The 12,288-nt window shown below is 36.4% G+C and overlaps 2 protein-coding genes across 2 annotated transcripts; one reads left to right on the top strand and one right to left on the bottom strand.

Annotated features, from left to right (window-relative positions):
• Positions 1-5,749: 5,749 nt before the first annotated feature.
• Positions 5,750-7,782, top strand: LOC107897321 (UPF0496 protein At3g19330). Its single transcript, XM_016822751.2, has 2 exons — positions 5,750-6,107; positions 6,200-7,782. Exons 1-2 carry the CDS (start codon positions 5,996-5,998, stop codon positions 7,261-7,263), a joined length of 1,176 nt encoding a protein of 391 aa, XP_016678240.2. The 5' UTR covers positions 5,750-5,995; the 3' UTR covers positions 7,264-7,782.
• A 268-nt stretch (positions 7,783-8,050) lies between these two features.
• On the bottom strand, positions 8,051-11,685 carry LOC107896099 (uncharacterized). Its single transcript, XM_016821239.2, has 16 exons — positions 11,529-11,685; positions 11,349-11,443; positions 11,137-11,250; positions 10,959-11,063; positions 10,803-10,874; positions 10,555-10,667; positions 10,266-10,385; positions 9,961-10,029; positions 9,631-9,718; positions 9,467-9,538; positions 9,282-9,382; positions 9,040-9,157; positions 8,865-8,924; positions 8,672-8,782; positions 8,461-8,595; positions 8,051-8,388 (listed from the first exon to the last, which is right to left on the bottom strand). Exons 1-15 carry the CDS (start codon positions 11,638-11,640, stop codon positions 8,482-8,484), a joined length of 1,464 nt encoding a protein of 487 aa, XP_016676728.1. The 5' UTR covers positions 11,641-11,685; the 3' UTR covers positions 8,051-8,388; positions 8,461-8,481.
• Positions 11,686-12,288: the final 603 nt, after the last annotated feature.

Here is a 12,288-nt window from a genome sequence, read left to right on the forward strand (position 1 = left end):
GTGATAAAGTCTGTGTACCCAAAAATGATGAGCTTATTCGAAAAATTTTGCAAGAGGCACATGACAGTCGTCTGTCAATTCAGCCAGGAAGTACCATGATGTACAATGATTTAAAAACCATGTACTGGTGGAATGGTATGAAAAGAGATATCCTGAATTTGTGTCAAAATGCTTGATATGCCAGCAGGTCAAGGCTAAAAACCAAGTACCTTCAGGTTTATTACAGCCTGTAATGGTTCCCGAATGGAAATAAGACAGGATCACTATGGACTTCGTGATTGGATTACCGTTAACCCCGAAAAAGAAAGATGCTATTTGGATTATAGTTGATAGACTAACGAAGTCAGCTCACTTCATCCCGGTACGGATTGATTATGATAAACTGGTCGACTTGTACATTACTGAAATTGTGAGATTACACGGGGTACCGTTATCGATTATTTCATATAGGGACCGGAAATTCACTTCGAGATTTTTGAAGAAACTATAAGAAGCATTGGGTACAAAGTTGAGTTTTAGCACAGCATTCCACTCACAGACTGATGGTCAATCTAAACGGACAATTCAGACTCTCGAGGACATGTTATGATGTTGCATCCTTGAATTTCAGGGTAGTTGGGAAAAATACTTACCTTTGGTGGAATTTTCCTACAACAATAGTTTTTAGACGAGTTTAAAAATGGCACCCTATGAGGCATTATATGGCCGAAAGTGTCGAACTCCCCTGTATTGGACAGAGCTCAAGGAAAGTCAGATTCATGGAATTGACTTAGTCAAATAAACTGAAGAAAAGGTTAAGGTGATACACGACTGTTTGAAAGAGGCATCGGATAGGCAAAAGTCATATGCTGATTTGAAGAGAAAAGAGATTGAGTTTCAAGTCAGAGATAAAGTATTCTTGAAAGTGTCTCCATGGAAAAATGTCTTAAGATTTGGTAAAAAGGGCAAACTGAGTCCAAGGTTTATCGAACCATATGAGATTACTGAGAAAGTTGGACCGTTAGCCTACCGATTAGCGTTGCCTCCCAAATTGGAAAAGATTCATGATGTATTTCATGTGTCCATGTTGCGTATATATAGATCGGACCCCTCACATGTGATTTCACCGACTAAAGTTGAGATTAGACCGGATATGACTTATGGTGAAAAACCGGTTAAGATTTAGCTCGATAAGTTAAACAATTAAGGAACAAGAATATAGCATTGGTGAAAGTTTTATGGCTTATACATGGAGTGGAAGAAGCTACATGGGAACTTGAAGAAGCCATGAGAAGTCAATACCTGAACCTCTTTACTGGTAAGACTTTCGAGGACGAAAGTCCCTAAGAGGGAAGAAATGTAACATCCCAAAATTGGGCCTAGTATTTGACATTAAAATAGTTGTTTTATGATTATTATGAGGTCTAGGATATGAAAATAAGCATTTGTTAAAGTTTTATGAAGAAATTTTAAGTATAAGGTGTCTAATTAGAAATTAGGAACTAAATTGAATAAATTGCAAAACTTGGGTTCTAGAAGCAATTAGTATGAAATTGCTATGGATTATTAATTAGGAGGCCTTAAATAGCAATTTGCCCAATTTCTAAGTTTTTGGACAAAAATAGGCATGCATGAAAAATTTTGAAAGGTTATTAAGGAAGGGCATTTTTGTCATTTGGTAATAAAATCAATAAAAAGGGAAAATGATGGCAAAAATCAGCCATTCTTCTCCCCCTTTCTACCAAAATTTCAAAGGACACCATAGCTAGGGTTTCTTCACTTTTCAAGCTCAATAGTAAGTGACTCCTAGCCCCGTTTTTAATGTTCTTTGTATTTTTGAAATCCTTGTAATATGTTCTCTCCATTTCCACCCATATTTTAAGCTAGGGTTCATGTATGCAAAATGACCATGTGTGACATGTTTGTTCTTTGATGATTTATGGAGGAATATGAAAGTTAGATGTATGTTAAACATATTTTTCTAAGTGATTTTCATGAAAAACCCCTAAAAGGACATTTTTGAAAAAGGTACAAAATATGTGGTAGAAATGTGAAATAGAAAAAAAAAATGGGCTAGTATGAGTTTATTATACATTCAGCTAGGCTTAGGTAACCAAGAAATTGCATGTATTTCATTTTACGAGCTAAGGACTAAATTGTAAAAGGTGTAAAAGGTTAGGGGCAAATTGGTCATTTTTCCCGAGGATAAGCCTTAAGCCGAAAAATGAACAATGTGAGGTATTAATAATTTATTTTTACTAATATAGACCCCGAGGAACCAATTTCGGAGGTCGACCATGGAAAACTAAAGGTTTTAGAATAACCGAAATATGAACCCGAAGCAAGTACCAGGTAAGTTCGTATAACTCGAAGTAAACTCTTAATATACTTAAAAATGCATATTCATGTATGCATTATGATAATGAAAATTTTTGTGAAATAAGGTATGATAAATATTATGTTGATAAATGTCTCAGTTGAATAAAAAAGATATCTGATGGATTCTCGAAATGATTTGACGGTAAAAAAGATCTAGCCCGGACGGGTGTTCCTTTAGTGATCGAGCCTCCCAAAGAATAAGTGTGCTGAAATTGATTTGGCCCGGGCGGGTAATCCGATTAGGGTCTGAGTTTAGCTTGGACTGGTAATTTAGATCCGAGCTCATTAGAGTATATGTCATTGAAAGAAATTTATCCTAGACTGGTAATCCCAACATTACTCTATGAGTTTACATTACGAGGATTTAGCCTAGACTGGTAATCCTGCTGTAAGAACGAGGTTCACGGGAGTGCGTATTTAAAATGATCGCTTACATGATTTAACGGTAAAAGAGATATCCATCGAGATTCCGAGAAGTTCAACGGGATTAACATGAGGAACGAAAATGGAAATGTTTGAAATGATGAGCTCATCTAAGACTAATACTATAATGTACTTGTACGAGACTAACTTGATGGTTGAGTGTATGTGATAGGGAAATTATACTATGTATGTTTGGCATGAATATCCATTATAGATGTATGCTAAATAACCGGTAAGTTTACCTTCTCGTTATCCGAACTTACTAAGCATGTGAATTCTTACCCCCTTTCATTTCCCTTGTCTTACAGAGCTCGAGGACTCGTGAAGATTGGAAGACGATTGGAGCATTGTCAACACTATCAACTTGTCTTGCTTTGGTATATATATACTTTATTTTGCTTTAAATGACTTGTATAGGTCTTGTTATTTTGTGATATGTGTCATTGGTTAGCCTATGTAAAGGCTTAAATGTTAAACTTATTCTTTTGTATATGGCCATAAGACATGGCTCATTTTGATGTAGGCTAAGACCTACTCATTGTGCTTGTTTTTGATAAATGTAGTATATTATAAATAGACATATGAAATGTGGCCAAATTGTTTGGGATGGTTAAGTCCTAATTGGCAATGAGTTATAACAATGAGCCAAGTCTAAATGTGTTTTTGAATGAGATGGAAAATCTTAAATACAAATAGGATAAATTAGCATGTACATAACCGATGAGATGAGGTTAACATGCAATAGACCATTTATGGTAGTACTCGGGCATAATTAGGCCATGTTAAACACCATTGAGGTTCACGAATGTGAGTGGTTATTGTGGGTGACCATTGGCTTAGATCTGTAGCCTTCAAAATGTCCACACTGATAGACACATGGGCTTATGTCTTGGCCGTGTGTGACACACGGTCAGCCCCATGGACGTGTGGTATGATTGTGTGTCCCCTGCACTTAAAATTTTTAGGTTAGAATGAATAGTAGTAAACACACGGGTAAAGACACGGCCGTATGTCTCAACCGTGTGGAGGACACGGCCGAGCACTCCAGTGTGTGCCTTGGCCGTGTGTCCCTCAATGCATGATGACGTCATAAACAGAATACTCGAGTTTTTGGGCACGGGCGTGTGCTCGGCCATGTAAAAACCCCTGTAGGTTCGAAATAAGAAATAAATTCAATTAATTCCACACGGGTAAGGGACACGAGTGTATCTTAAAGTACACAGGCGTGTGCATTGCCTCCACACGGGCGTGTGAGGATTGCCCTAGGAAATTTACCATAAACTTTCTTAAGTTCTCGATTTATCCCGGACCATTCTTAATGTATGTTTTGACCTCGTAGGTCCATAATAGAGACATTATGAATATGTTTGATTGGTTTTAATTGGGAACAAAATTTTATAGCCCGAAATTTTCCGAAAATGTTATGTCCGCACACAGTAATAACCTGTACCTGGTTCCGGTCTCGGGTACGGGTAAGGGGTGTTACATTTGTTATGTTCGCAATTTTATTTTACAAATCATTGCGCAATTATTATAGGTTTGAAAAAAATAAGTAACTAACCTTGGTTTCTGACCGTTAATCTAACAACAACCTGATATCTTCAAGTTGCTCAGGTAGTCCCACGTAACTAAACCTATGATTCCACCTATAAACGTGATATGTTAATTCAAGCATATAATAAATAAACAACATTTACTATACGAACTACATATTTATTAAAAAATGATTTTTACCTTGTCATCAATGGGAACATATATGGGTCGTTCACTCGAGGACGTAGAAATAGTAGTCGCCACTAGGCCCATGAATGCAGCAGGAGCTGGCAACCACCGATTGACATCTTATCTGGTTCCATAGCCCGACACAACTACCGGTAAAATATGGCCAACACAATTGATCCCAACTCATTCGTATGCTTTCTTTGAAGTCAACTAGGTGTAGTAGCCACCTTATGTGTATCAAATTTCGAGATTTATCGAGCATTAAAATACCCCCAATTAACCTCAATATGAATGCTCGAGCGTATTATTCTTTGACGATGTCAAACGCGCCCTTAGTAAGATTTTTTTTGAAATTTGGTTTCCAACCACTTTATATCTATTCAACCATCATAAACTTATTTGGCACATTCTCCAAAAATGCCTCATAAAGGTCCTCTTTATCGGGAACGACCGTTGACCTCGTGACGACTGGCCCATCCACCGGTAAACCGAGTTGTAAAGCTACATCCTCGAGTGTAATTATACACTTGTCGTATAGAAAATGAAAAGTGTATGTCTCGGCCTTCATCTTTCCACCAATGCATTGATGAGTGTAGGATCGAGTTTGCAACCCCTAAGCATACGAGACACGTACAAGAATCTCGTGTTAAGCAAATAACCACAAAATTTGGTATTTGAGCTTTTTGACAGGTTATGTATAACCCCTCCAAAATATGATTATCTGCCTATTTATATCGATAAAAATTAATTTAAAATATTTTCAAAAATAAAATACTTTTAATTTAACTTAATTAAAAATAACGAAATTTAAATTTTTATCTTACCATTATCGCTTGAGCGGCAAAAATGTGATTGTCGTCGAAACAAAACAGAGAGGTTGTCATTCGTGGGAATTTAATTGAAACGAATAATATACGAAATAATTAAATAAAACTATAATATTTTTAAACAAGTGTATCAAAAAATTTAGAACAAAAATTTAAAAAATTAAAAAAGTTGAGAGAATTGAATTTGAGTGAAAAAAATAAAAAATTATCTGATATTTATAAAAAAAGAAAACTTATCGTTGAGCCCTTAAAAATTTTACCATTACGAATATTCAAAAAAATAACCTTAATAATTAGAGATGCTTACAAACACTCTCCCTAAAAACAGTATATTTCCCAAAATTTAAATAATAATGAAAAAACCGACGTAAGGCCAAATAAAAGAAATCGAAATATTGGCCGGAAAATGACAAGAGTTTTAAATTAATAAATCTCAAAATTAAAATATATTTCAAAAGTTACGTTATTAAACCTTAATTGGGCAGAGAAAATGAAAGAAATTGGATATAATTCGAAGGACTCAATTAAGAGTAGTAATAAAGTCAGTCGTCGACTTTTCGTACTTCAGTTGTCCGTCGTTAAAAATCGCTGCTTCATTGTGTTTCCTACTTCTCATCTACTATTTTCCTATACTACTTTTCCCCCCTTGGCCATTGGAGAAGAAGATGCAGTGCCTCTCCTTCAACATCAATTCATCGTCCCCATCATTTCCCACCTCGCCTCAGTCTCAATCTCAAACTCAAATCGGTCTCAATTCTTGTCCCCCACAATCCCAAGGTAACGATTCTATGAACTATCTCGATGTTATTTTCGTTGGCACGGGTAGCGTTTGTGTAAATACCTCAATCAGACTTGCTTTCTTGTATCAGGGAATTCCACTGACGGAACACCCAGATCCAGCTCCACTCAGCCCTCGCCCTCCTTCAATATCAGTCATGAATACACTCTCGCTTTGCAGGCCAATTCTTACAATGAGATACGCTCCAGAATTGAAGATCAAGTGCTAGTTGAGAATGCAATTGAAAGCGAGGATATGGATAGCCATCAGCTGCATTTGTCTCAGGTACTGCACCCCAACAGAGAATGCGTCCACCAAGCTCTTCGCCACACCAACCCTAAGGCTACCCTCACTCGCTTGGTTTCTACCTACTTTGATCACAGCGAAGACATCAGCACTCTCTGCCTCGCGCTCTACCAATGCATATCTCGTGCTCGTACTCTTTATGCTCCTATAACTGACCTTCTTCAAGTATTCCCCTATGACCTAAGTTCCACCAATCTCTCACAATGTAACTGGGCCTTCGATATTTTCCTCCAATTCGATAGCCTCGACAACCCTTTCCCTTCTCCTGAATCCCATAACTTCAACGAAATGCGTCGCAGTTTCTCCCTGCTCAAGGAGCAGCTTGATCAGCGTCTCCAGAAATCCCGTTCTAGAGGTCGCTACCTGCACCGTGCAACTACTCGTTCTGCCATTTGCCTGATTGGCACTGTCGTTGCGGTTGCCGTTACGGCCGTGGTTATATCCACTCATGCCCTTGGTGGAATTGTGGGCCTTATCGCTACCCCACTTTGTCCCATCAATACACCAAGTCATCTCAAGAAGAAACAGCTTGCTCGTACGGCTCAACTGGATGCTGCTTCCAGTGGAACTTTTTTCCACATCAAAGACCTTGACACTATTGTCTGCCTTGTTGACTGGTTACATGCTTCAGTTGAGAACGACAGGGATCTTGTACGGTTTGGACTGGAGAGGGGTAGGGACATATACCCCATATATGAAGTTGTGAAACATCTCCGCAATAACCACAACAAATTTTTTGATCAGCTCAAAGAACTTGAGGAGCATATATGCCTATGCTTTAATGCTGTCAATAAGTTCAGAGCTAAGCTTCTCAACCAGATTCATCTTCATCAATCTACTGACTCATGATGGATTGGTAGCTATATTCTTTCTATTTACTTTCACTGTCAATGTGTATAGCCATACACTCAACATAACATGCTCTGACTATCGCCACTAGCCCTGCTTTTTATCTTTGGGGTCACTATTGTCTACAGTGATGTCAGTGATGTACAAGACAACTATGGAATAGCTCAGGCTCTTGCTTACCTCCATTTGTTTGTTTGTTTGTTCATTGGTTACCTCCATTACTCATTGAGACATCAAGCCAAGCATTGTTCTGCTTCAAGTTCTCCTACATCTCAGTTCCTACAATGTGAGATGACTTGAATGTGAAGCAGAGCACCGATATGGAGTGGATGTTTATGATTGCTTTGCTGCATTAGATTTTCATCTTTTTCATCAGCTAAGTAGTATAGTTAATGCACAAGCAATGTAGATAAAATACAATACCTAGTATTAGTGAAAGGCTTTTGTATCGTATAGGCCACCAAAAGTGGTAGTGGTTTAAGACCATAAACTGAACTTGTTTAACTTTTTTGATTTCCACATCTGTTCTCCTTTGAACTCTTATAAGTTTTGTTTAAAATATTTTAATACAAGAGAATCAAACATTGTCAACTTAATTTAATCCAGTCCTTTTATCAAAATTTATAAAAAGGCAAATGGGTTCTATATTCCTAACATATCAATGTTATGTTTTAGGAGGTAAGTTGGGTTGCTTCTACTTTGTGAGACCCCATGTGGATGCCAGTAGTTGAAACAGTTCAAATACACTATCTATCTATCGATAGAGTAGCAGATTCGACAGCTAAACATGCTAGAAAAAGAAGTAATTTTAATGATTGGGTGCAACCAACTAATTCTACTCCTTGTTTTGCAAGTTTTTCTCTATACAATACAAGTTTGCAATTCGTTACAAAGAATAACGTATCAATTATATCAACTCCACTAACATCCTACTACTTTATTATTTTTTTTTCAAATAAATAAATTACAAGCACGTTAGTTCCTACACTCCTGGGTTTTTGAATGGAATTCAACAAAGATAGAAAGCATGCTTGTTAATGGTATTAAAATAACAAGCTTTACTGAAGCTATTAAACTGAATTGTCAGGGTGGCAGCAATGCAAACATGCCGTCCTTCTCTTCCATCTGAAACCAAAAGGAAAAGTTGCATATAATGTGGTTACTACTACAAATCTCACCACTCTCCACAGTACTTACCAAGCAAGGCAGCATGCTTCATCATTCAGTTTGAAATGAACCCTGTCTTGCCTTCAGCACTAGTTCTTCAGTGGTCACTCCAATTATATCATTTGCACGTGTCAATCCCAGACTCGCATATTTCCCAGTAGGATCCTGCATTTCAATATCCAACAAATGAATATCTATGTATAAGCATAACCCATGTAAACATAATCCAGTTTGTTTGGACCTTAGAAATAACTTTCAACTTCTCTAGCTTTGCAAGTGCATCATCCACATCAAAGTTACAGCTCTCCCCAAACTCCTCTCTAAGTAGATCCTCACACCGTTGATCCAATTCCTATATCATATTATGCAATATAATTACTAAAGGATATCCACATAAAAACTTTAAAAAGATGTTGATGCCTAGCCTAGCATACCTTGGCTGTGGCTTTACCTTGCTCCATTAGTATAAAGAATGCAATGATTACCTCTTTCACCTGCACACAACATTATCATTCAGAATTAAGGCTTATAAACCTTCTCTTGCTATCAATGTGTGATACAATTATAAAACAATTGAAGAATGCATACTAAAGAAAGGAAGCAACTTACTTCCTGTTGAATCACGTCATCACACAAGTGAAGTAAAGTGCCCCTTCCACTATCAAGTTGCTTTTCATACATGGACTGTGTTATTAAATTCTGATATGCAGCCAAGTTTGCTTCAAACCTATGTGGCAATATGAGAAACAATAATATATAAATCAAGGCCCCTGATAATTTACTATGCATTAACATGGTGAAGAGCAGCATATGACATATTACACAATAAGCGAAGCTGGACGAAAACATACGTTAAGTAAGTCTTAGCACAGTAACCAACCACAGTTGACAAAATGGCAAAAATAACCCAAAGATCAGCTTTAGGCATTTCAAGAGAAGTTATTACTGCAACCTGTGAAGTAAGGCAGAGTAATAGCCCATTGTATTAATATGAATACGGTGAAGGGAAGAGAAAAGAGATGACTGATTAACTGACCAGTCCCACTAGAGCAGAGGCAATGAATGTGACCCAGTCCATGGGAGTTAATCCAGGATTTTTCTTTTCAGGCTGTTAAAAGAACAAACAGAAAGGAATGTGATGCACAATGCCACAAGCAGTATAACAACTTTAAGCACTAAAAAGAGCTAAGAGAGACTCACAAGGACAATTTCCAGATCTGCCATTGGAATATTTTTAAAATGCTTTATATTTATTCCTCTTTCCTTTTCTCTTCCTTCACTTTTTTTCCTGCAATTTCATCATACCTTTTAGATGTCTCTTCATGTGTAGCAGTATAAAACTAATATAGAAATACACCAGTTCCACTTCCACAACAAAATTGTGGTTAGCCAGCAATGACTAAATGCCATATCAAGCAATTAAGAAACTAAGGCTAAGGCTCCTTTCAGGATATTGTTCCAATAATCAATATGTTACTGAATAAATGCCATATCAAGAAACCAAGTAGGATAAGATGCAATAGACAGTACCTGTAAACAACAATTATCCTATCAAAAGTAGGTTCTTGAATTGTAGTCTTGCTAATCAAGTTGCGGATGCTGGAATAAGAAAAGTTATTGAGTCTAAGAGGAAGCAAATGCATAAATATTAGTAAACTCAAGCTAAATATTAACTGCATGTATTCTAAATTTTTTTGCAACTTGTTCAAAATGTAAACCATCCTTGAAGGTGCTTAGAAAAATACTATGGTAGATATATGTTCCTGAATCCTGAAAGAAGAAAACTCTTTTCCAAAATAACAGAACAGAATATATAAAGATGGCAAAGTGACAACCTTAGTTCCATTTTTTCAAGACGGATGCGCTCAACATGCAAATCTGCACTAATGTCCTCATCCTTCCTTGGTACTTTCTTACGTGCCCTTCCTAATTTTTTGCCGAAAATCTTGTCCAACCTGCAACCAACACATACCTCCAGGGCATCAAAAGGAAGACAAAATGCATGAAGCAATCAAGAGAAGATGTAGATACTAAAAGCATCTCATAGTCATGACCAACTTTATAGTTTATGCAATAAAACATAAACAACTCATATAAGGTAATGACTGTCCAAAACATTCTCACCTAGTTCGCTTCATAAGAAGTGTCCAAAGACGTGCAATGATAATGTCTATCTTCTCCAGGAAAAAAAAATTAGTTGTTCGATCGATTCCTATCCCACGTCTGAAGATAACGTACTAAGACAACCAAAAAAATTATATTTAGCTTGACAAAGAGAGAGTGTTGAACTAATACTTGTAAATTAATTATGTACAAGATGTCTTAGTATGCTGGTACTGAATTGGCTTGTATGCTAAGATTGTGATGACAACCTTATCAGCAAAATCTGGAAGGTTATCTTTGGGATGCTCCTCAAAATATTTCTTTAGAAGTGCCTTGTCAATCTGAATTCAGGAAAAAAACACCATAATGTAAGAGAATCCAAATCCTAATGATAAATATGCATAAGACATGAAGTTGCGGATGACCTTAGCTTCATCCACTGTTATGGGAAGATTAAGAAGATATTGCCCTGCAGTTGCAACATCAATCTCCTCGTTTGAAACTATCTTAAAATTACTCTTCTCCATCACCTGTATTCCAAACAAACACAATCTGATATGGTACTAGTAGTATCAATTTGTATAACAAGCAAGAATCCCTTACCTGAAATAAATATATCAAGAAATTCTGCTCAAGTACATCAATTTCTTCAGGAGATAAATTCTGTTGCTGCAATTTCTTAGCCCCATATACAGGGTCAAAGAGGGAGTATAATTGCTGCAAACATAATAAACTCAACCGAAATTATAAAACAAAACAAGAAAAAAGGAACAAAGGGGGGGTTATGTTATGTTTGTAAAGAAAAAGATGAGTACCATCAAATCCTCAAACTGAAGATGATACCATGCTCGAATTGTGTACTCAACTCTCTTGGAGAACTTTACAAACTCAGCCCTATCTGCACTATGTTCTGTAAAGACATAAAATGAACATGATGATAGGATTGTGTAGTGTTAGAAGAAAATGCAACATGAGGAGGGAAAATGGATTAATACGAATGAGGTTGGACAAAGTCATGATGAGCTTAGGCTTGAGAATGGGAATCACAGATTCACGCTCTAATCGAATGACTTCCTTCTTGATGCCATTGGCCTTGGACTTAAACATTGTTCCTCTGATTTCAAAATGTCAGCAATTCAATCCAAGGATGAAGCAACAACTAACATATCCAAATTTCCATGTTTTATAAAGAGGTTCATGGAAAGGGCCGGAAACCAAGGCCGCAAGGCTAGTTCCTAACGTAAAACTCGTAACCACCATCTTAACTATTACTTTTTACAGTTACTTCTCAATTTAGTCCTACTTTATGAGAACTTAGAATTTGGTTTTCGTATTTTACAAAAACTGAGAAGTTCATCTAATTGTTGGTAAACAATGAACTTGAACAGCTGACTTTTGCTAATTTAATGCATATAAATTACTTAACTGCAAATTTCCAGGTCATAAATTTAACTACAAGATTTAATAATATTATTCAATTGGACCAATTTCTTAACTTTTGTAAAATATGAGAACTAAATTCTAATTTCTCAGTCCCTGGAATTAATTACTATTTCCTACCTCGATATGTCACTTTCAGTTTAAGTTCAAAATATCTTGTAATCTTTTTTAGATTTATGCTATATTTTTGTTAGTATTATGTAGTTATATATAAAGAAATTATCAACATATAGTACCTTATTTATTTCTGTAGTATTATGTTCCTTTTATTTAGATTAAATAAAAATGGCATGCATTAATTTATTCTATAAAAAA

The sequence above is a fragment of the Gossypium hirsutum genome, chromosome A10 (genome assembly GCF_007990345.1).
Source record: "Gossypium hirsutum isolate 1008001.06 chromosome A10, Gossypium_hirsutum_v2.1, whole genome shotgun sequence".
Lineage (NCBI taxonomy): Eukaryota > Viridiplantae > Streptophyta > Magnoliopsida > Malvales > Malvaceae > Gossypium > Gossypium hirsutum.